Below are 24,605 nucleotides of genomic sequence, written 5' to 3' on the forward strand. Positions count from 1 at the left end.
CTGCCTGAGAGCTGCATCTGCCATCTGCAGTTCCATCTCCCACCACCCCTTTCATAATCTCCCTTTTCCCACTTTACAGAAGACAGACACACCTCTTAACCAGCCTGAAACTTACTCCAGCGCATCCCCTCAAGGTAGAACAAAACCTCAGGGGTAGGAAGCCAAACAAAGGGACAATTCAAGAAAGCATATCCCTGAGGGAGAATATTTAACAGCAAAGCAAAGCAAACAGAGATTAGAAATAACAAAGGAACAGTATCTTATTTCACATAGCTCCATGGATTTTCCATCTCCTTCTTAGTATTAAAATTCAGGTATGAGAGGGATATCATGTGAAATGTACATATGCATATTAACATTTACCTTAATTAAAGATAAACAGACTTTTTTCTCACAGAAAATAATTCTAATTTGGCCGGTTAGTTTGCCAATGAATACTGACTTTGCCAGTTGCATGATAAACATTTTCCATAAATTGAATGGGCTAAACTGGCAGTTCCAGAGTTTTTGCAAAATATATGTAAAACATACAAGCACTATGCAATATACCAGAAATTCTATTATTCAAAACTATTCATAAAAATTTATGATAAAAAATAGCAATTTAGAAAAACATTGTGATGAGGCACAATGTTTTTCTAAATTTTTCTAGGAAGTATAAAAGCTAAAAAGCTTGAAGATCACCAATTAGACTCCTCTCTGCTTTAACACAGAGGCAGGTTTTTGGTAGAAGAGCAAAATGAAAGAAAATTCTCAAGTGGTCTGCTGTTGCCTCTCAGCACCAGCAAATCCCCAGGGTAAAAATACACTACTCTAAAAGAAGGGACAGCCATCCTGGGTAACACTGCTGTTGTTTTTTGCTAACCTCCCACCTCCCGTTCTGAGCATTCTGGAGTTCTTGCTCAGTCCCTCCCCATGACCTAAAATTCTCCACTAACGTTCCTCCCCTAGTCCACTCCTTCCTTCATTATATACTATGCTCTAAGGTGGCTTTGCTCTCATGGTCTCATTTCATCACCTTCCCCTCAAATGCAGCTGATCTAAGCTGAAATGTTATTGGACAACTACCCAGTTTAATGAATTTTCCAGTGTCATAATAGCCTTGTAGGCGCTCAGCAGGGTGGGATATCTATGCTTAAACAGAGATTTATTTGGATTCTTAATCTAATGGAAGCTCAAATATGTGGAATTTCTAGTCATTTGTAAAAAGAGGATTATGAGCAGAGGGATTTTCCTAGCACCCTGCCAGAGAAGCAGGGACACCCAGTCTCTGAAGTTTGGCGCTGGGTCAGATCATGATGCTTCAGAGGAACCCTAAAAGAGACACCCACTCTTGCCCACTCTTCCCTTTGTACTCCAAACCTAATTCTGAAAATACCTCCTCATCTTACTAACTTCCCAGGCTTGGTACCCTACCCATAAGTCTTTTCCTGGCTTCAAACATCTAACATTTATGTGACTTATCTGCCATGCTCGCACACATCACATGTGGGGCACCAAGCACTGATCTGTGTACATGAACCAGGCCCTTAATAGGCAACATCTCATTTAAACCCTCCCAGCAATCCTATTTAACAGGCTTCCTAAAATCTCACTTGGTGAAACTAGCTCAATTTGCCCAACAGCTATTGTGGATTCAAATTTCGGGTTATTCATTCATTCAAAAATTAGTTTCAAGAAGCAATAGATTGTTCCAAGACCTGTATTAGGTACTGGGTAGGAACAAGGTGGTGGATAAGACAGAGCCTTACTCTCAGAGATCTGATATACTAGTAAGGAAGAATTAAACAAGCAGGTATAATGAAGTCAGTCTGTCTCCTTTCTGTTCTGTCACCCTCTGGGAAACCCTGGCCCACGAACCTGACTTCCCCGGGACACAGGGAGGAGGCATGTGTGATAACAAGAACATGACCTCTGAAATCGCGTGCTTTGCACAAAACAGACTTGATTTCAAATCATGGTTCTACCACTTACTAGCTGTAAAGCTGGGGCAGCGACCTAACCTCCCTAAGCTTCCATTTCTCAAGACCTTGGGAGCACTCTTCCCCAGCACTTTCCCCTCAGCTTTCAGGTCTCAGCTCAAATATCACCTCCTCAAAATGAGCCTTTCCCAACCATCTAATCTAAAGCGTTTTCCCTCCAGTCTCCCCCTCCTGCATGTTATCTATCAAACTTCCCTACAATTTTATAGAAAAACCTGAAATTCCCTTATTTATTGAGTGACTTGCTTACTGTTTCTCTCCACAGTTAAGGTACTTTGGTTCAGGGCTATATCCCTAGTGTTCCCAGACCAAACTGAGGGTTGGGCTGCTATTTCTCTCCGCCAATAACGAGATGCAGATGAACTAGGGAGAAAGAAAGTTTTTACTTCTATAACCAGTTACGGGGAGAAGGCCTGAAAATTATCACCAGACCAACCCCAAATTACAAAGTTTTTCAGAGCTTATATACCTTCTAAGCTGTAAGTCTACGTGTAAGTGTGCATTCATCTAAGGATGTAAGTGATTACCTTCTTTTAATCTATAAGTAAGGTCTGAGTCCTGAAGACCTTCTTCTGGAGCATCAGTAAACTTACTTTATCTAAATGCATCTAGGTGCTGGGCTGATTACCCTTATCTTGTCTCCTGCTGAATCACGGAGGTTTGAGGAGTTCTTTCAGACCGCCAATAAATTTGTTTGTGGAGGCCTGGGGAGTTTCTGCAGACCCCCATTAAAACTTGTTTAATCCTAAATGGATCCTGTTAAGAATTCCTTATTTTGTCATGCTTTACGGCCCAGGAAAGGCCTAGGCAAAACTCTTGATGGGCTTTTGTTACATCCCAGCCTCTGTGTAAGGGCACTGGCTTTTCTTAGCTTTTAATATTTAACTTAACCACTCAGTCAGTACTGAAACAGTTGTGATGGAGGCCTCCATTAGTGAAACCTGGACGGCCACACTAGCTGCTGGGAATAGTCCTGGCTCATAGTAAACCTTCAATAAATATTTGATTAATAAATGAATAAATCAACCAGGCCAACTGAACTTTTAATATATCATTTGGTAAACTTAGCCCAAGGTTTACTTAGCCCAAGTTATAATGGCTTAGCCCAAGTTATAAACTTAGCCCAGGTTAGAATGGCTATTAGCTTGCTCAACTTACCTAATTGATCTGATCTAAGTCCAGCCCATGGGTACTTTCGCACCACGGAGGAATTACAAGACTCTGACAAATAAGACTTTTTCCACAGGAAGTTCCTCTGGTATTCACTCAGCCCCTGTAAAGAAAGTACACTTTGAGTACAGTGCAATTAATGAATGATGTTTTAAAGCAGACATCAGTGAAAAATAATTTCTGAACCTCCAAAGAGACTTAAGACTGAAAATTAAACACAGACGAGCTCCTTAGTAAGAGCTAATATTCACCCAGCCCTGTGCTAAGCAGTTCACACGAGTTACATCCTTTAAGCCTCAACACCACTTGAGGCAGATGCTACCAGGAATACCAGGCTCAGAGGTTACCCTTTCACTGATTATCTGATTCCAAAGCATGAGTTCTTGTCGGATAACTAGTGACAATCTAAATTCTGATCACTCCACTAGATTTATCCCAGGTTTTCACCGAGTACACAATATTATGTATTATGCCTAGGACCTTTTGCTATTTGGTAAAGTCAACAAAAGGCAAACTCCCCTTCCATTCTGAATACACGCCTTTAAGATAAATGAGTCAGGAGGTGTGGGACGCTGTGGCCACCTGTTAAGTTGCAGGGTGCTAGTCCCTGACAGCTACCAGCTACCTGGAACTTTTAACATACCCTAAGAATGCACAACGATGAAAAATGTGTATTTCTTTATACCCTATCTTTACTAAGAACCCATTTCTCAAGCCTTTAAAAGCCACATACACTAAAGTTGTAAAGGTAATGGGGGTTAAATGCTAAGCTAAATGGGCCACAGGTGTCCCAAACGTAAGTCGCCTTTAGTTCTCTTCGCAAAGTGGCCTCCTCCCATCTACACTCCTCTCGAGTCCCCTTAAGTAAATCTGTCTCGCATCACCTGACTCTTCGGCACACGGCAACTTGCAAATGTGAGTGAGCGGAGAGAGAGCTAGGTAAGAGGTGGCGGGCAGATTCTGGGGCCCCTCAGGCAGGCCCTGGGGTTGGCAGCTTCTGCCGGGCCGAGGGCTGCAGAGCTGAAAAGCAGCGTGACCTCGACGCTCCGCACCTCCCCCGCCGTGGCTCCCCCCAGCCACCTTCCGGCCCGGGGACCCCAGCCTCACCTTGAAGCGCACCGGCATGTCGCCCGGCGCCGGAGCCCCCGCCACTCCGACAGTTAACGGGACAAAAAGCTCCGAGGGGGCGGGGCGATAACTGTCTGTTCCCTAGCAAACCCTCGGCACGGCGTCCCCGACTACGCGCCGGCGCACTCCGCGCTTCCCTCCTAGAGCCCTGTCGCTCTGTTTTTCCCCGCCCATTTTGGAGCCTAGGGACCAATAGAAACTCGTAGAGTGCCTTACCTCCATTAGGACTTGACCAATGAGTGACCGAAAGGGAGCCGCCTACGGCTTGTGCCAAATCCCGGGGGCTGATAGAGATGGCGGGCGGAAGGCCGGCCAATAAGGCTCCCGGAACCGGGCTGGGCGGGACCCCGGGGATGCCTTCCTGGGTTGGGTAGACCGGTCCCTGGTTCGCGGGCTCCAGCGCAGCAATGCGTCTACTTGCTGGTGGAATTCGCCAGCTGCCAGCCTCGCTGGCCCAGTGTGTTCTTCATTCTAAAATCTATGACAGAACCGAACGCTTCTTTTTCTGAAAGGAAGGTGTTCAGATCTATTCTGCTGAATACCGGTTCGTACAACCGACAGCCCCATTACAGTTTATTGTCACATCAAAGGGGAAAGGCCAAAAAATAAATATAGCTTAGGCAGGATTTTTGAAACTTTATTGAAACTCGAAAGACAAACTGCTGTCTCTTCCTCCAGTGATGTTCTTCCTCCCTCAATCTCTACCCTCCCCCAAATGATGTACATACAGCGCTTAGATGAGAAAACGTTTATTAAAGATGCTTGTGAGTCTCAACTTCCAAACCTTCAGCCTTGTCTCTCCTCTCAACCATTTTTTTAAAATGAAACTTCATCTGATTATAATCGACTATTGCCATCATCGTCGATAAATATTTCCTGACAGAACACTGCTGATTCTGAGAATTGGGAAAGAAACAAATTGTCCAGATAGTTCTCTGATACACTTGGGAAGGATATATATTTATTCAATAATGGTGTAATGTGACATGTGCTAAATTTCGAAGTGAAAGGTGTGAATGATAAAGGCTACAGGAACTGGGAGCAGGGAGTCATTTCTGAGGGCAGAAAAATGCCTCAGGAGGAAATATTCAGACTGAAAGGACTGCAATAAGTAAAAAGTGGGACGATGAAAGGGCAGATGTCTAAATGGAATGCTGCCAAGCTTGTTCCAGGAACAACAAATGAGTGCCTTTTACATTTGTCATGTGTTGACTGAATAAAAGTATACCTCTCTTAAACTTTCAAATATCAACACCAATGCTTGATGCTTCCCTTTAAGCATTTTCTGCAAAAGCTGTCTTCCTGAATCCTGATTGATGTATCCGTTCTTCTTCATCATCACTGAGATACTTTAAAATGCATTTGAAGAAGCCACCTGATATCTGGAACAAAGAGCATATTAAATTAGTCCCAATGCCGCCATGCATCCAGGGGGCCCTTGATTAATGTTAATTGGTGATGACAGCATCTCTGTCGTGTAAATTAAGAATGGCACAAACAAGACACAGTGGAACATAAAACAAAAGTCATCTGCAGGAAGACAGCCCATCTTATAGAGTAAGAAAGGCACAACTCTGGTTGTGCACACAGCTTTGTTACCACAAAATGCTAAGGTGAAATCAGCAAGAGCAAGTGTGTAGAATGTAGCCTGTCTGCAAAACAAGGGCAGTGATCACTGCAGAAGAGCTCTGCTGAACAGGGAGTAAATGACAGAAAGCCAAACAGCAGATGGTAAAAATAACTCAGTCACGTCCCAGACTTGCTGGAGAAGTATCATAAAGACTTAAGGAAGAAGATTTTACTTTACTGTTGTTAAACAAAAGCCTCCCCAAGTTTAAGAGGCAAACATATAGAAATGGAAAAAAAAAAAAAAGGTGACAACCTTAGTAAATGAGTTTTGTAGCCTGTGTTTTACCAGCTCTTATCTTGTCTGCTACTACAGGAAACAGTACCCAGTACACTATAAAGTTCCATCCATTTTTTGGGGAGTCCCTAGGAGGTGTTTCACATGTGCTGGCAGCAACCACATAGCATATGCTGGGCAGCACTGCCGCTTGTTCCAATAACCATGCATCTGTAGGTGTCACTCTTGCTGCTGGCTATCACAGTCACTTTAGCTTGGTACTGAGTCTGGGCATAGCAACTGGGCACAGCCACTCCTCAAATTGCCTGGCATTGGTGGTAATCTCTGGCAAAGCACCTCTCCTTTTTGTGTTACCCTCTTTGAAGTGAGTAACACTATATCTTACAGAACCTTCTTTTCATTTGTATTTTAGCCTTTCTCATCGCCAAAGGGCTCAAAATGAAGTTCATGGAGTCTAAGCCAAAAAGTAATTCCTCAAGTGACAGATCTCATGCTGTGCTTCTCCTTTCCACTAGCTAAGGCCCTCTTACTGGGACAATGGTATGACACCTGGCTCACTCTTCCCTTCGTTGATTTCTCTGTTTCTCATATGAATAGATTTCTGTCTATTGCTTGTGAGAGACTGAATTTGCACAACCTCTATGAAGGGCATTTTGGCAATTTGATTCAGGAGTCCTTGTTCTATAAATTTATCTTACAGATAATCTCACATATATGTGAAAAAAATATTCATTTAAGGTTGTTTAATGTACTGTTTCTAGTTACAAAAGTTACAATTTAGAGAGAACTAGTCAAATAGATTACGGTTCATCCAAATCCAAAGAGTAGCGCAGACTGTTCTGCTCCTTTGGGCCTTCTGATCCTGCATGGATATGTTAGGTCCAGCTAGGAAAATAGATCCTACACTAGGCATTTCAACAAAGAGAACTTAATATAAGCTATTGGTTCATTAGTTATTGGAGAACTTAAAGCCAAAAGGAGAAAGAAGAGGAACTCCAGGAAGCAGCTCATACTGTAAGACTGAGAGAACAAAAGGAAAATGTTGAGGTTACTAGAATGAGGAGGTTTGTAGGAGAGGCCTCCTGGAGTTGGTCAGACCACTGAGAAAGGGCCATTGCCCCACGGATGGAGTGCCTCTGAGGGGACAAAATGAGACTGCCTCTGGGAACGTCTGGAAAAGAGAAAAGCTGGAGACTGCCACTGTGGGATAGAAGATCACTGTTCAGGTGCTGCGGGGAGGAACAGCAAGCAAAACAGAGCATCCCAGTCTTTCCCTAGCCTCCTTTCTTGGCAAACAGAACAAGGAGCTGGCCATGTGATTTTCAGAGTCTGAAGGGTGAGACTGGAACTGACATGCAACAGCTTATTAACTTGCACATTTCCATACAACCCCTAACAAGCAAGAGGCACCTCTTTATGAACTAACATAGAAGACTCTCAAAGAAAAAAAGCAAGGCTTAGAAGACTGTGTATGGTATACCATCAGTTGAGATAAAAGAAAGACAAGTGAATAAAAGAAAGAAAAAAACTGTCGTATGATGTATAATGATGTCATTCACAGGCACTTTCTCCCTCACTCATGAGTCCAACTCCATTAGCAGCAGCTATAAAGAAAAGAGCATTTTATTCAGTTTACTGATAAGATATAGAAACTTTAAGGTATTGATAGTTACCACAGAGGCTATTCTCCTTAAATAAAATAACTCCATTGGCCCTTTCTAGATTTATCTTGACATGTACATCACAAAAAGGCTGTTGCTCCTTTTAGAGACAAAAACATATCAAAATCCTTTGAGGCAAATTTTATCTGCACTTGAAATATAAATATCCTCATCTACTACTCATTCTATTAAAAAAGGAAGTTGACTGCTTCACAAATTAATACTCCTATAATTTTCTCAGTAGCAGTTAAAACAGTGGAGAATTTGTATTTGCCTCTAACTCTATTTATTTTTCTTTAACAAAAGAAAAGTGTATATGTGCAAACACATCAGACGAGGGTTGAAGAAGGGACGTACAAAGATGAATAAGACATAGGCCCTGTCTTCAAATGTAATTATAATCTTCTAATGGGGATGGATACATACACAAAGAACACAGGAAGTAAAAAGAAAGGAGAAAGTGAGAAAGGGGCTAAATGTGAGCACCTTGATTCTAAAGATGCTTTTAAACCTGGAGCCAGAAAGTTTGATCTAAGATAGGTGATTAAAGAGCAGGCAGGATAAAGAAGCTGAATTTAAATTCCATCCTGGGAAACACCTGATCTAAAGGCCTTTCACTTATTTTGTTCTGCCCTGGGTAGCTGAATCCAAGCCAGATGTTCCTTGAGAAGATTCAACTAACATTTGCTCAAGATCACTTCCTAAAAAGGTAAATTACTTGCTTTCTGTTGTCTTTTCTTTTTTCTTGTGGCTTCAGAAATCAGAGTAAAGCTGTTTTAGAAACTACTGTTTTACCAATGTAGTGATACACAGCCTTGTGTTTACGTAGATGTAATTTTCTCTGAAATACCTTACAAGGTAACTGGAATGCCAGTCTTTGGGCTTGGTAATGCTCTTTAGCTCTGCTAACATTCTCTCAGGTGACACTTAATTGGGCTTTCATTGGTAAATCTTGAACTCAGCCTTTGCCAAAAAGCAATCAGTGTGACAATGGCTTTCTTTTGCATTTTTCCATAGGTATTAACTGATTTTTCCTCCTATGAATGAATTTCTGATTGCACAACTAAAAAAAATGACAAAATTAAATCCATGGATTCTGTCTGAGAAGCAAAATTGCTGATACTTCACATTAATGTCAGTAAGAATCGAATAAATAGGGTCTATGATTAAGACTTAGCAATGAGCCAAGTGCAATTTGCCCTCCAGACTTTTAGCCGTGAGATGCCTTTGTTGACAAGGGAGTGTCTGGCTTTTGAATCAGTGGGGCACCTTTTGGAGGGACTCCAGGTTCTCTTGACAACAGGACTTTTTTTTCTCTCTCTTTTTGGTGAGTCGAAAGGACTCCTCACCATACAAGGCCGCAGCTGAGTAAAGTAATTCTCAGTAAGGCATAAACCACTGGCAAGCCTCACATACCATAATAATAATGTTGTGCTGCAGTTGAACAAGGCCTAGGGAATACATTTGGGGCACAAAACTTCTTTCATTTTAATATCTTCACTGTATGATTCTGTTCTGAGAAATCCCTTTCCTTTTCTTCACTGATTATTCATTGTCCTAAATCACCATCTCTTTGAAAAGTCCTCACAGGGATGCAGATATTTTCTAGAACTGTTAACTGCTGATTTGAAAGCATGAATTCTCTCATCTCATCAAATCAGATTCTGTCTTAAGGTCAGATCAGCCTTTCTAAGAATCTTGTAAATCTCTACCTTTATGCCAAAATAAATTTTGAAATATTTCTTTTATCACAGATAATGTATATGCACCTATAATCCCAGCACTTTGAGAGGCCAAGGTGGGCAGATCACGAGGTCAGGAGTTCGAGACCAGCCTGGCTAATATGGTGAAACCCCGTCTGTACTAAAAATACAAAAATTAGCCGGGCATGGTGGCACATGCCTATAAGTTTCAGGGAGGCTGAGGCAAAAGAATCGCTTGAACCCAGGATGCAGAGGTTGCAATGAGCCGAGATTGTGCCACTGTACTCCAGCCTGGGCAACAGAGTGAGACTCCATCTCAAATAAATAAATTAAATAACTGCAGATTAAGCCCAGATTGCTTATTATTCTTTCTGAAATCACTGGTCTTTCTACTGATAATGGTATCTGAAGTATCAATAAGAGACCAAAAATTTTTCAGAACATAAAGTCAGTTTCCTCTCCTTTGTGGCTTTTAATTGTTGATTCTCTTAAAACATTTTTATGGCCTGGCACGGTGGCTCATGCCTGTAATCCCAGCACTTTGGGAGGCCAAAGTAGGCAGATCATGAGGTCAGGAGTTTGAGATCAGCCTGGCTAACATGGTGAAACTCTGTCTCTATTAAAAATACAAAAATTATCCAGGCATGGTGGTGCACACCTGTAATCCCAGCTATTCAGGAGGCTGAGGCAGGAGAATTCCTTAAACCCGGAAGGTGGAGATTGCAGTGAGTTGAAATTGCACCACTGCACTCCAGCCTGGGCGACAGAGTAAGACTCCATCTCAAAAAAAGATATATTTTGCTGGAGCAATTAGTTCATAAAATCTTAGTACCACGTTATTCATTTCATCCTTCAACCTCTCAACTTCTATTAATTGAATTAATGATGGTTTACAGTGTAGCATGATATGTCCAAATGTAAAATACTGCACAAATAAATATATTGTTTCAGTATCATTGAGCACTATCTATGGAATAAGTTTCAGGAATCATACATATTTTAGTTAATCATGCTGTGGTGACGCTGAGACTGAGTCATTCCAAATTCATGCCAAACTCCTTCTCCTACTGCAGAAGCTGGAAAACTAAAAATCCCTTTGACCTTAGACCTCTTTGCAACTGAAGTGTGGGCATAATTTACATTCTGCTGATCAGAAGCACTTGCATAAACTGAGTTAGATGGGAAAAAAGCAGAGCACAGGTTTGCTCTGCTTTTGACAGTAGCAGCAACAGCAGCATGGTTCTGGAGTTGGCAGCTCTACCAGCAGCTTCCTGGTCATAGCAGAGGTGAAGTTGGAGCTTGTAGCAAAGGCGTCTCAACTTAGCAGGCAGATTCTTGGTTCCACGACTTCCTGACTGTAGGCTCCTTTAGTGAGTCTGTTCTGTGGTGTGGCCCTAGAGTCTACTTCTTCAGCTCTCGTAATGATTCTTTAAGCCACTTGTATCAATCATTGGTTGCCACAATAATGCTGTATAACAAACACTCTCAAATGCAGCAACTTAAAATAATAACCATTTATTATTGCTTATGAATCTCTGGGTCAGTTGGCCAGTTCTGCTCATGTAGGCTGAGCTTGGCTAATCCCACTAAGCCTGCTTGTGGATTTGTGGCCAGCTGATGGGTTAGCTAGAAACTGACTGGTCTCAGTTGACTTCAGCTAGGACAACTCTTCATGGTTCCACATGGGCTCTCATCTTCTAGCAAGCTAGCCTGGATTGTTCTCATGGCAAAGGAAAGATTCCAAAAGGGATCCAAAGTACAGAGGATTCCAAAGGATTTCAAAGTATGTGAGGACTCTTGAGGACTTGGCTTAGAAATAGCATACCGTCACCTCTACCACATTCTGTTAGCCAAAGCAGGTTAAAAGGCCATCCCAGATTCAAGGGCCAGGGAAATAGACTCAACCCCTACATGGAAGGAGTGGCAAAGTCACGTCGTAAAGGAAGAATGAAGAATTGGTAGACTAGTATTGCAATAGGTCTTCCTCACTACTGAATACCCTGAAAATACCCTTTCTGTTTTGAATAGCTAGAATAAATCGCATTATCTGCAATTTAACTCTGACCAATACAATGCCAGGTCAGACACATATGTGCATCTTCATTCCCTCTTAAAAATCCATAAAATGACAGTAACTGAATGCCAGGGCAGACATGCATTCATCTAAATTTCCTCTTAAAACTTCATGAAATGACAGCAAATGAATAAAACAGGTATAAACCAGTGATGTCAAAGAGAATGGCAGAGGGGACAACTGTAAATTAGAAATATTAACAAATATTGAAGTTATAGAGAGCAGTCTGTTGCAGACAGGGTTCTCTGGAAAGCAGACTCGGAGATGAAGTTTAACGTGCTGAATGTCTGTTAATGAGGGTTCCTGAGATCAACACCTGTGGAAGGGAGGTCAACGGAGTAGAACTGGGTAGAAGGAGAAGTCAAGCTGCAAGGCAGGCCTGACAGCCTCAGCCAGCCCCATGAGAAATCATGAACTAAAATGGTTTGTCAGAGGTGTCCTGCCTTGGGCCAAAATGAGCCTCCTTAGGAAGCTGTAACCTTGGAAAAAGTGGCTATCTGCCGTGGAGGTAACCTCTAAAGGAGCTGACAGCAGAAAGCACTCTGAGTAAGGGCAGCAACACATCCTTCTTTGAAGTGGAATATGGACAGTGCCTCACTGAGAGCATGTTCCTGTTTAATCAGTCAGTATTCCTAACAAGCAGTACATACTTGAAGGCTTACACACAAAAAAAACCTCTGGTCCTATTGGGAGCTAGTTTCAATGCAGCTGTTAGACCCTTAGTCTTCAAACCTTCAGGAGTGAAGGCGAATACCTGTCAGCATGAGTTCCTTTTGCCACAGTGTAGAGTGCCAGATGGAACATTGCCTCATCCTGTCCAATTCCTGCCTTAGCAAAGAACTGACTCCTCCTATTGCCAGGATCCTAAAAAGAATCCTTTATCTTTTTCATAAGCTTTCCAGCCAACTTCTGGTTCAAAACTCTCCAAGACAAAACACTGGATCTGCATCTCCTCCTTTCCCTTCCCTAGGCTGGGCGCCCCTTCCTGGCTTTGTGGCAAAGTGGTTATGTTTTGCTCCGGGGGCAGATCATCCACAGCCTTGTGTTTCCAGACATTCTGGTAGCGTTGGTGCCATTCAAACAATGAGGAAAGCCAGATCCAGGAGCAAACAGGACATTCTGCTTATGATGTCCATAGCCAAAGGAAGGATGGGAATTGGGTACAGAGTCCAGCCCTAGAAGAGAGCAAGAAAAAAGGAACTGGATCTGAGGAGCTGTGCAGACTTGTATTTTTATCTATGAAACTACAAAACATGATATGAAGGAAAATTGTCTACATTTGTGAACCAAAAGAAAAAAAATTGGCTCCCTAAAATTAATTCCAATTGCAGTCATTTATAAACTGGCTACTACCACTTATGCCTAATTACCATGCAGCACAGTAACAACCATACATGTCATAAAGTAGGTGATCAATTCATTGATTGGAAAGCTAAACGCTGCAACTATAGGGAGAGACAATGTGCAAACATTTTGTGAATTGAAAAGTGTTACAGAAATGGGAGCAGTTCTTGTCATTAGGCTATGAAGAATATCTCCTTTTGTATCCTTCCTCATCTTTGCTGTTCCTAAACAGTGGGACTCACATAGTTTAACTTCAATCATCTCTTAGTCTCAGATTATTCTAAACAATACTTGTTCTGATTATTATGGGTATTGACTACAATTGGTTAAGTCCTTGCTACATGTCTTTAGATTGTCCATGCTGTACCATAACATTTCAGTCAGGAAATCAGAGCCACTACAGGTTGTACAGAAATAAGCGGCTTCATATAGAAATGCAAGCTTGCCCAGATGTGAGAGAAGGTAAAGTAGTGAAAGTCTAGACAGTGACGGCCCAAAGACTGGAAAAAAAAGTTGCTGATGACTTCAGCCTAAAGCCTGGAGTATAGGTAGAGAGCTGATGGGTGAAGACTGAGAATCCTGCCATCACTACAGAGTGAGAGCTCATAGAAAGGGCTGTGGACTCCCACATCTTGTGACCCTGTCTGATAATCCTCAGCAAGATTTACCCTGAGAACAATGGTTTCCCCTCACTTCTGCCTACCAAGTCTTGTACAGGTAGCAAACTCAAAGTCTCATTCACTAACTCCAACCTGGAATTACATAAGAAAGGAGATTCTGGGAAAGGTAGTTCCCAGCCTTAGACAGGCATGGCACTGATGGTGTGGAGTGACCAACAGGCTGTCCAGCATACAGATAAGTCTATTATGTAGGATGTAGGTGTTACAGTTAATATTTTTTGGCAGATAAAATTCTGAGACGTTTAATAACTTGCCTGAGGTCACATGCTAATCAGTGACAGAGCTAAAAGTCAAACCCAGGTTGGTCTGATGCTCATGATCCTATCTTAACAACTCTTCTCTAAGAGTCCTTCAAAATCTACATAAGTACTATTAATTGTCACAATATTTCTTCTCATATTATGTCCCTGTCTCTGTGACTACCAGAGGCATATATTTTGACTATTCTAAAACATTGTGGATAAGAGATATAGATCTTGGGATTACAGCGATGTGTCAGGGATGCATTCCTACTTTGGGGCCCAAGCTGGGACATTTCTGCTGCCCTCAGTAGCAGGTGAACTGTTAGGCAGCTTACAGAGCTGCCTTATTAGAAAGTCCTTTTTCCTCCTCTGGTTGAAGAAAAATTTATATCTACAGTCCTCAATTCTCCAGTCTTTTCCAAGTACTGTGCCCTACACAATGCTTCCTTAAACGTACGTTTGGAGGGAGGAAAGGACATGTGTTCTTTAACTTCAAATTGAATGTAAACAGCTTTAAGGGGAACATTTGGAGAACTTCCCATGTGCTCCTCTCACTTTGTGAGATAGAGTGGCTATTATCGAATTGTGGGAAATGCAATGGGGAAAGTTTGCAGCTGGAGTTGGTTTAACAGCAGAATGAAGAAAGGAGGGTGCATTAGGAACAATATGCATAAGGGGCAAGAATGTATGAGCTCTCGTGGGCCAAGCTGGACAGATGGAGAGGACCAACCTGGAGTCATGTTCAATCCCGCCTAACAGTACTCCCTGGAGGGGAAATGTGACCCAACTGTGGATTGCCAGAAGTCCAGGTGCTGAGAGTGAGATCAGTGTGGTCCCTGAAGTGCAGCCCTGCCCACAAAAAGGGAGCTGCAGTCAGAGGTCCTCACTGGGTAGGCCTCCAAAAACATCCCTCGAGGGAAAGAGCCAGCAATTGTGCACCTGCCACCTCAGAGGAAATCATTGGATTACAAACTGCACAAGCCACAAAAGGCCTTTTTTCATTAATCCTCTCTCCTTGTGAGCCCAGCTCTGAAAATGTCAGAAATAGCATCTAGAAAGCAGAGAGTAGTAGAAGGAGAAGCCGAGAAGTAGAAATGTCAAGTACGCATCTCTTCGAACACAGATATTCAAGTCCTAACCGGACACATGGTTGGGAAGGTAGAAAGACAGGAAGAAGGGAAAGGGGAACCAGATCAGAGTTTTATGCTGTATGAGAACTTTAAAAATCATGAAAAGGAGGCTGTTCTTCTGACTAAAAGTAACCAAAAGATTTTTTATTTCCTAACTAGGAGTAACTGAAGAAGTTTGGAACCTAGACGAGATTGCATCCGGGAATGGGATTTAGCAGGGAGAAATGGGAAATAATAAAGTATTTCGCCTATTCAGTCCAACTTGTAAATAAAATGATCATACCAATGTAATAGAAACAATGAGAGAACATAAAAGGATTCTTAGAAACTAAAAACATTATAGGAGAATTTTTAAATGGTGTATAAGAGTTAGAAAATAAAGCTGAGGAAATCTCTTGGAAACTAGAACAAAAAGAAAACAATCACATAAAAGACAATAAAAGTCAACAGTTATCAGGAAGACCCAGAAAATGATATCATAACACCTCTGTTTGAAGAAAGAGAAAACCAGAAAAAAAAAAAAAAAAAACGTAGAGAAGGAAATTACCAAAGAAACAATGCAAGAAATCTTCCCAGAATTGAAGACATAAGTTTCCAAATTAAAAGTGCTCACCCTGCACATGCATTAATTCATTCTGTAAATATGTGAATGCACCTTTTATGTGCTAGGTGCAGTTCTGGAACTACGGCAGACACTGAAACAGGAAAGTCTCTGCTATGGAGCTTGCATTCTACTGGAGGGAGACAAGTAAGAAAGAAAGAAAGAATTATATCATGTGTCAGATGGTGATAGGAATTATTAAGTAAAATAAACCTGCATAAAGGAATATGTGATGAGGGGGTGTGGGGGAGGCATCACTGTTTGAGATCGTATGGTTAAAGATCTCTCTGATAAGTGACATTTGAGCAGAGGGGGTGAGAGATGCAGATATGCTAGGAATGTAAGCATGGCAAGGGCAAGGTTCTTTGTCCACTTTGTTTACTGATGTATCCCAACTACCTGGAGCTTAGTTGGTACTCAACAAACATTTGTTGAATGAATGAATCTGTTCCATATGCTCTTGCATAAGGAAAAGCATATGCAAAAACCCTGAGACAAAAACAAGAAAGCTAATATGGCTGTAGCAGAGGAAGCTCTGGGGGTAATGGTAGGTGATGACCTTGGAGGCAGTGGCTAGAACTTTCGATTTTATTCCGAGACATGGAAATTCATTGCAGAGTTCTGAACATCATAGTGTCATGATACAATTTACATTGTTATAAAACTTACCCTTGCATCTGTGAAGAAAATAGATGGCAACAAGACAAGGATGGGAGCAGGAAGACCCTCCCAGTCCAGGCAAATATTACCAGTGGCTAAGAGTAAGGTAGTATCAGTGAAGAAGTGATCCTATTATTGATAGATCTTAAAGCAGAATAGACAAGGCTTGCTGATTAATTAAACGTTATGTGTGAGAGAAAGAGAAAAGTTAAGGATGAAGCCAAAGTTTTTAACCTAAACAACTAGGAGGATGGAGAGGGAAACAGAGGAACCAGTTGCAAGGTGAGAAGTTAAGGGTTATTTTGGATTTATTAACTTTGAGATGCCAAAATGACAAGTGGAGATGCCACATGGATTTCTTTGCTAAATAAATAAATTGGCAGAGAAATTGCATATTCAAGTTTATCCTCCTCAATATAGTGTATCTATCTCAAGGGCCACATGAGTGACCTGATTTTAAGGCTCATTTCCAATCTTGACAATGCAGAATTCCTTTTCTCACAGCTAGAGTAAAAGCTGTTGATTCTCTCCTTTCACGGTGCCTGCAGGATTTTTTCTTTCACATGTGCACCCTTCCTTTTCCACATTACATCCTCCCTCTTTCCTCTATATTCTTGGGGCATAGGTTCCTCTTATTTTGTGTGTGTTGCAGGGGAGGTAGAGGGAAAACAAGTAAACCCTTCATTTGGCCATTCTGTTCTTTCTTCTTCATTTCCCTGACTAAACTTTGTCACTTCCCCCTCCAATCATGGATAGAGTTTTCACTTCTTTTTTTTTTTTTTTTTTTTTTTTTTTTTTTTAAATATTGAGACAGAGTCTCACTCTTTTGCCCAGGCTGGAGTGCAGTGGTGCTATCTCAGCTCATGGCAACCTCTGCCTCCTAGGGTCAAGCAATTCTCCCACCTCAGCCTCCCAGGTAGCTGGGATTACAGGCACGTGCCACCACACCCGGCTAATTTTTTTTATTTTTAGTGAAGACAGAGTTTCTCTATGTGGCCAGGCTGGTCTTGAACTCCTGACCTCAAGTGATCTGCCCCCCTCGGCCTCCCAAAGTGCTGGGATTATAGGCATGAGCCACCGCACCCAGCCTGAGCTTTCACTTCCTAACCCTGACTTCCATCTTCAAACCCATCACCAAACCAGTCCTTTAAAGGCCAAGCCTTTGGGCTGTTCTCCAGTCTCCTTCACCCTCGGTGCAGCTCTGCACCCTTCCCTGTGTTGACTTCTCATTGTAGGCCTCCCCTGGGATTCATCCTTGGTCACCTGCTGTCCTATCTGCATGCTTCCTCCCTCAGAAAGCTCATCCATCCCCATAACTGCAGTGAGCACCTCTACACTGATGACTCTCAACCATAATGTTCAGTCTTGACTTCCTGTCAGAGCTTGGACTTCCTGAGAGGTAGTTAAGCAAAGTGGTGGTCTAGAATAAGCACTGGATTCAGATGGCTTGGGTTTAAATCCCAATTTAACTGTATAAACTTGGGGTCATCTTTAACTTCTCATCCTTCATAAAATGGGGATAATAAGAATATCTGTTTCAAACAGTTTCCTTGAGGATAAAATAAAGGATAAAATAAGTTTACATGTGTAAAACACCTAGTGCCTGGCACATAGTAAATAATAAAGGTTAGTTATCATTATTGGACATCACACTTTCACCAACCAACTCAATTTATACACCACCACACTCCTCATTTGTTTCTCTCCCCCTTTAATCAACTGTCCTCCTGTTTTTCCATGGCGTCTCTATTTCTCAGATCCACATAATAGAACATTTGTAATAATCTCTAACTTGCCTTTTACTTCAATTTCTTTATTCAGTCAGTTGACAAACAGATCTTGCTAATTTTCTTTCCTTTTTTTTTTTTTTTTTGAGATGGAGTCTCACCCTGTCACCCAGGCTGCTGCAATGGCACGATTCTCCTGCTTCAGCCTCCCAAGTAGCTGGGATTACAGGTGCACACCACCACACCCAGCTAACTTTTTGTATCTTTAGTAGAGACAAGGTTTCACCACATTGGCCAGGCTGGTTTCGAACTCCTGACTTCATGATCCACCCGCCGCAGCCACTCAAAGTGCTGGGATTACAGGCGTGAGCCACCGTGCCTGGCCAGGTCTTGCTAATTTTCTTAGAAATTTTTCCTTTGATATGTCACTTAAACCTTTTGCTTTCCTCTTCTGCCCTCTACTATGCCTCAGTCCAGCCCCAGCTCCTCATGCCAAGGCAGCCAGGGCTACAGCCTCTCCGTGAGTCTCCATGGACTCAGCTCTGCAGCCCCAATAATGGAAATCTTCTTTAGATTCCAAATATTGTTCTTTTCTTCACTCAGAAATGTTCAGTATTCCCAGTTTCCATTCCCATCAAGTGCAGAATCCTTTAGCTAGAGAGCACTTTCTAGAACTTACACAATATGGCTCCACTCCGTACAACCTTATTTCCTTCCACTTTGCCTGCCCTGTCTCCCTACTGCACCAAGACCACGTCACATTCTTTCTGGTCTCTGCTTCTTGCATTTTGTTCTCGCCTAAATTTCCCTCCTCGCTCTTCTCTACCAATCTCAATCTACTTGTTCTTCAGTCCGGCTCCATCTCAGCTTCCTCCCTGAGGTGCACAAACCCACTTGACCTCATTCTTACTATTACTACAGCACCTGAAACCAACATTTGACCCTGATGACACGTTGTGGCATATTATTCCATGTGGTTTCAAAATGTAAGTCATTTTTTGTGTGTATTAGATTATAAAATCTATTTTCTAAAGTTCAGTGTCCCTGCCCCACCCTTCCCTACTCCACACCTGGAAAAGCCATGAATCCATAGAAAAGACTCATAAATTGATAAAATATAAAAATACTACTATAATACACACTATACTATATGCCAAGGAGCTTTACATATATTAATTTGTTGAATCCTTACAATAATTCTATATTAGAAATAGTAGAAATATTATTATCGTCATTTTACAACTGAGAAAACTGAGGCACAGAGAGGCTAAGTAACTTGCCCATGATTGATCATGATTGATCACTGACTCAGAATAATCTTCACATGTGGAGATACGTGAAGGAATGCAAAAATACAATCTAAGAAGATTATACTGTAAAAAATACACCGAAGACCCAAGGAAGCGAAATCCAAAACCTCACCCTCACTTCAGTAATACAAAATTTCTGTACTTCTGAGTTGTGAAGGGAACGAATAAGTAGGAGTCACTGTGTTTTTTTTTAATCTTTTTGAGATAGTCTCACTCTGCTGCCCAGGCTGGAGTGCAGTGGCGTGATCTCAGTTCACTGCAACCTCCACCTCTCGGGTCCATGATTCTCATGCCTCAGATGCCCAAGAAGCTGGGATTACAGGTGCCCACCACCATGCCTAGCTAATTTTGTGTGTTTAGTAGAGATGGGTTTTCGCTATGTTGGCCAGGCTGGTCTTGAACTCCTGGCCTCAAGCCGTCTGCCCACCTCAGCCTCCCAAAGTGCTGGGATTACAGGGGTAAGCCACCATGCCCAGCTAGGAGTCACATTTTTTATGATGCAGTTTGTCAGTTTTTATTTACCTGATTCTAAATGAATCACAGAAGAAATCTAAAAAATACTGTTCCCCTTGTCCCCCATTTTTAGGTGAGGTCAATAGGATTGCTTTGAGAGCTCACTCAGGCCCAACCATCAGTCCGTTATGAAATAAGTATCCCCGTAAACTGGCAACTACCCAACTGCCCTATCCCGAAAGGGGACAAGTGTTATGTGGTGTGCTCTGAAAGCCACACTTTCTTTGCCTTGTTACAAAGGAACAGTTCTGGCTGTTCACAAATAATGTAGTGCTATATTAGCTTGCATCTGTTTGAAGATCAGTCAAATATCCCCCCAAACAGCAGCTAGTCTTTACCTACCTGAGCTTCAGGTGCTGTCCCTCCTCAGAAGGGAGTGCGAAGGGGCTGGGTGATCCCTTGATGTCTGGCTGAGCAGCCAACACCCTAACACTAAAGGCGACAGCCCCAAACGCTGGGTTCTTGCCCCAACACTCATCACCTCCCATGTGTGAAGGAAAGACTACAGCCCATCTCCAGACTGAGGTGGCAAGTTGCAGAGTTGGACTAATCAGTCATTTTCCTGTGACCTAATTAGGAAGTTGTACCTCTTGGCTTTTGGTTTGAGAAGAGAAAACCAGTGGCCTGTTACCTCAGAAAACTCTGCCAGGTGAGAGGCCAGCTCTTCTGCTCTGATTGCCACATGGAGATTTTGCAAATCTGACTAAAAAGTTATTAAAATGGTTATGTTTGCCTACAATAGTAGGCACTTTTAAAATGAAAAGGAATTAAGAAACCTTGTTATATAACGAACGTTTTATGCCACCTCATTGGTATTCAAACATATATTTTTCCTAAGCTCAGATGATTTCCATATGGGTGAAAGACTTCAGATTTAACTGTATCAAAGATAATTAACAGGACTCTGAAATGGTAGTTACCTACATGTCATTCTACCTCCAGCAAAATATTTGTGTGAGAGGATGTTTCAGCTGTCGCACACATTCTTGACTGACATTTAAATGGATTATTAGCTGTCTTGCCCTAGTATCTATTATGCTTTAGTGGCTTCTATCCTCCAACCCCGCTGAAAGTGACTCAAGGCACTACAGATTCCAAAGGCAGCCTGCCAGATTAAGCAGAGAAACTGCAGGAAGCATCCCTACATTGTGAGAGAAAAGTCAGTGCAGTTCCCCTGAGATAGGTGTGCGTTAACGTAACCATGGTTTTTAATCTCCTCGAATACTCTCTCTGTACCTATGCATACCATGTACAGTAGGCTCAAAAGAAACATGATAATGGCTAACAGCTGGATTCTTTCTAGCAGTTTCTTATCAAGTGCCTCATAGTTTGCAGCTTCCCAGAACAAAGAGTGTCTCTGAGGCTTAAGCCTAGAAGCTTAATTTATAAACTGAGTGTAATGAACCTTGTCAGAATTGTATTACCACTTGGCTTGTACCATAATATATGTGTGGAGTGGCTATTGTGTACAAGGATGACTTATTTTAACACACTGGAATTTTCCATTTGTTAACTGTCTCTCAGCCCTGGAATTGTCATTTTGCTTTTGTTTTTATTTCAATAGCTGCCATTTAGCCAGCTGCCATGAAGATAGCCATCACCATCAATTCATTTGGGGTTACAATTCATATATTAAGGTTAAATCCATATCTTTTATCCACCTTGGTTGAAGAACATGAAAGACCCTATACAACTGGTCTAACACCTGTGTGTTCTCTCTCCTAAAAGTTAATACCCAATTCAGCTTGGTGCAGGTTTTAAAATTTAAATTAAAAAAAGAAAGTTAACATCCAAGTTAAGCCTTGGTCCATATCTAATCATTACAATCCTTCTGGAATCCACAAATGCCAAAGCATTTGCCCCAAAAAAACAGCCTGGAACCAAGGTGTAATGAAGCCTTTCAGCGGTCCCAGTGGACAGGGCTGGGAATCATCTTCCTTTCTTACCCAGTTGGCACAGATACATAGCAACTGAACAGCATTTTGTCTCCGGAAGAGTATAATTTCCTTAAATTACCATTAGGTACTAGTGTTGTGTTCACGAGCAGCTTGTACACGGCCAGACATATCTCAGGGAGACCAAACAAATCAGAAGCAACCCACATGTGGAGAAACCATGTTGCAGAGTTTGAAACCTCTTAAGATGGAGTAAGCAAAATCATCCTCCCATCTCAGCTGCCTGAGAAACTTGAGCCCCTGGCACCTGAACATCACCACAGCTCCAAGCAATGACACCATCTTTTGTTCTCTGGTTTATTTTTCTGCCTAACTCCTTCTGTCACCTGCCCCTTCCCTAGGGACTGAGCTAATAGAAGATTGGTACTTCTCTCAGCAAGTCCATCTGGTTCAGTGAAATTTATCTCACAAAGAGTAGCAAGTCGAAAGATGGGAAGAGTGGCACAAACTGGTCTAGTTTCTGTAAGTCCTCCCCACCCCCCACCAACTTTGTGGGGGGGGAAAAAAAAGCAATAGCTTCCCTTTCACTGCAGCAGCAACCTGTAAGGTAACGGATCGTTTCAGGGCATTCAGATCTGGCCTACATTGGCGCTGATATTTATCTGGCTTATTCTGGTATTTTCTTCAGGTTAAACTTGTACTACTTCAGTGTCACACTGAGAGTGTTCACAACCTGGAGGGAGTGAACAAGGCATATACAAAAGGTAATAATGCATTCCCAATATAAACAATGAGCAAGGAAATCTTTATATTTCCCTGTAGATTCCTGCTATTTTAAGAAGCAGTGGTGGCTGTGCCACTTATTCATTTTTTTTAACTACGAGTCAGATTTGCAGCATTCTCCTCCCTAGTCTATGGCCAGAATAGCGTTTTCTGAACTATGGGCCTTAGTGCTAAAGAATGCACAATTTGCCTGGGTTTGAATCCTCGCTCTACTACACTAGCTGTGTGAGTTTAGGCAAGTTACTTAATCTCCATGTGCCTCAGTTTCCTCATCTGCAACATGGGGAAAATAATAGTGCCTATTTCTGTTTGTTTGTTTTTTGTTTTTGTTTTTGTCTTTTTGAGATGGAGTTTCGCTCCGTCTTGTTGCCCAGGCTGGAGTGCAATGGCACGATATCGGCTCACCACAACCTCTGCCTCCCGGGTTCAAGCAATTCTCCTGCCTCAGCCTCCCGAGTAGCTGAGATCACAGGCATGCGCCACCATGCCTGGATAATTTTTTTGTTGTTGTTGTATTTTTAGTAGAGATGGGGTTTTTCCATGTTGGTCAGGCTGGTTTCAAACTCCCGACCTCAGGTGATCCACCTGCCTCGGCCTCCCAAAGTGCTGGGATTACAGGCATGAGCCACTGCGCCCAGCCAATCGTGCCTATTTCGAGATGGTAGTGAGAATTAATTTAGTTAATACAGGTGAAAAACATGTAAATAGTGACTGACTAATTGTAAGTATTAAATATTATCATTATTCTATTCTACAGAACAGTAGTTCCAAGAGATGTTTCTAGGGAAACAAGAGCCTATGGTCAAGTAAGATTGAAAATGCTTCACACTAACATATGTCATCAAATCTACAAAGTTATTGATTACATACTGCTAGGAAAGAAAAAGCAATACCAGTTAAACTAGGACATAATGCTTTCCCCAGGGATTTGGCGATTTTCCTGGTTTCAGTTGCCCTGTAGCCTTGGTGAGTGGTAGCCACTCCTTGTGCACCGACCGCGGTAACAAAATACAGCCCTAGCTACTGGGTATGTTCCTTTCTTAAGGTCTATCAAGCACTTGGTTATTGCTTTGCAAGAATATAAGGAACTGTAGTGCTGTGGGCTGAATGCTTGTGTCCTCCTAAAATTCGTACATTGAAATCCTAACCCTTAAGGTGAAGGTAATAGGAGGTGGGGCCTTTGGGAGGTGATTAGGTCCTGAGGACAGGGCCCTTATGAATGGGATTAGTGCCCTTAAAAACATGCCTGAGACAGTAATATTCAGCCCCTATTCAGCCTGAAGAAGTTACAGAAGATGACTCTTCATCCCTCTGTGACTGTTAGGGTTAAGGGTCCCCTTGTAAAAAGGGAGGGAAAATATGTCAGAGGCATTTGAACCAAAGCAACTCCATCTTGAACAGGAGCTGGGTAAAACAAGGATGAGACCTACTGGGCACCATTCCCAGGAGGTTAGACAGTCTTAGTCACAGGATGAGATAGGAGGTTGGCACAAGATACAGGTCACAAAGACCCTGCTGATAAAACAGGATGAGGAAAAGAAGCTGGCCAAAACCCACTGAAACCAAGATAGGGATGGAAGTGACCTCCAGTCATCCTCACTGCTCATTATATGCTAATTATAATGCATTAGCAAGCCGAAAGACATTCCTCCAGTGCCATGAGAGTTTACAAATGCCATGGCAATGTCAGGAAGTTACCCTGTATGGCCTAAAAAGGGGAGGAACAGGAACCCTCAGTTCAGGGAATTGCCCACCCTCTTCCTAGAAAACTCATGATAACCCACCCTTTGTTTAGCATATAATCAAGAAATAACTACAAGCAGCCCATGTGGCTACTCTGCCTATAGAGCAGCCATTCTTTTGTTTCTTTACTTTCCTAATAAACTTGCTGTCACTTTAATAACAACAACAAAAAGGCCTGAGAGAATCTCATTGCCCCTTCCACGATGAGAGGACATGGTGAGAAAGCACCATCCATGAACCAGAAGGTGTGTGCCCTTACCAGACTCTGAATCTGCCAGCGCCTTCACCCTGGATGTTCTAGCCTCCAGAACTTTGAGAAATAAATTTCTGTTGCTTGTAAGCTACTTGGTCTGTGGCATTTTGTTATGGCAGCTCAAGTAGACTAAGACATGTAG

The 24,605-nt window shown here is 42.2% G+C and overlaps 1 protein-coding gene across 5 annotated transcripts in view; it reads right to left on the reverse strand.

Moving 5' to 3' along the window:
• Window positions 1-4,418, reverse strand: part of MDM1 (Mdm1 nuclear protein) — a 38,570-nt gene extending 34,152 nt beyond the window's left edge. For 4 of the 5 annotated variants that reach the window (XM_008003957.3, XM_008003955.3, XM_037996832.2 and 1 more), the window contains exons 1-2: window positions 4,260-4,410; window positions 3,141-3,255 (exon numbers count right to left, since the gene is read on the reverse strand). In XM_008003957.3, coding sequence (XP_008002148.3) covers window positions 3,141-3,255; window positions 4,260-4,277 — 133 coding nt within the window. In that variant the 5' untranslated portion in view covers window positions 4,278-4,410. Of the gene's footprint in view, window positions 1-3,140; window positions 3,256-4,259 lie in introns of all 5 variants that reach the window. The other variant, XM_008003958.3, reaches the window with a different exon arrangement.
• Between the last annotated feature and the right edge of the window lie 20,187 nt (window positions 4,419-24,605).

The sequence above is a fragment of the Chlorocebus sabaeus genome, chromosome 11 (assembly GCF_047675955.1).
Source record: "Chlorocebus sabaeus isolate Y175 chromosome 11, mChlSab1.0.hap1, whole genome shotgun sequence".
In the NCBI taxonomy this organism is placed as follows: Eukaryota; Metazoa; Chordata; class Mammalia; order Primates; family Cercopithecidae; genus Chlorocebus; species Chlorocebus sabaeus.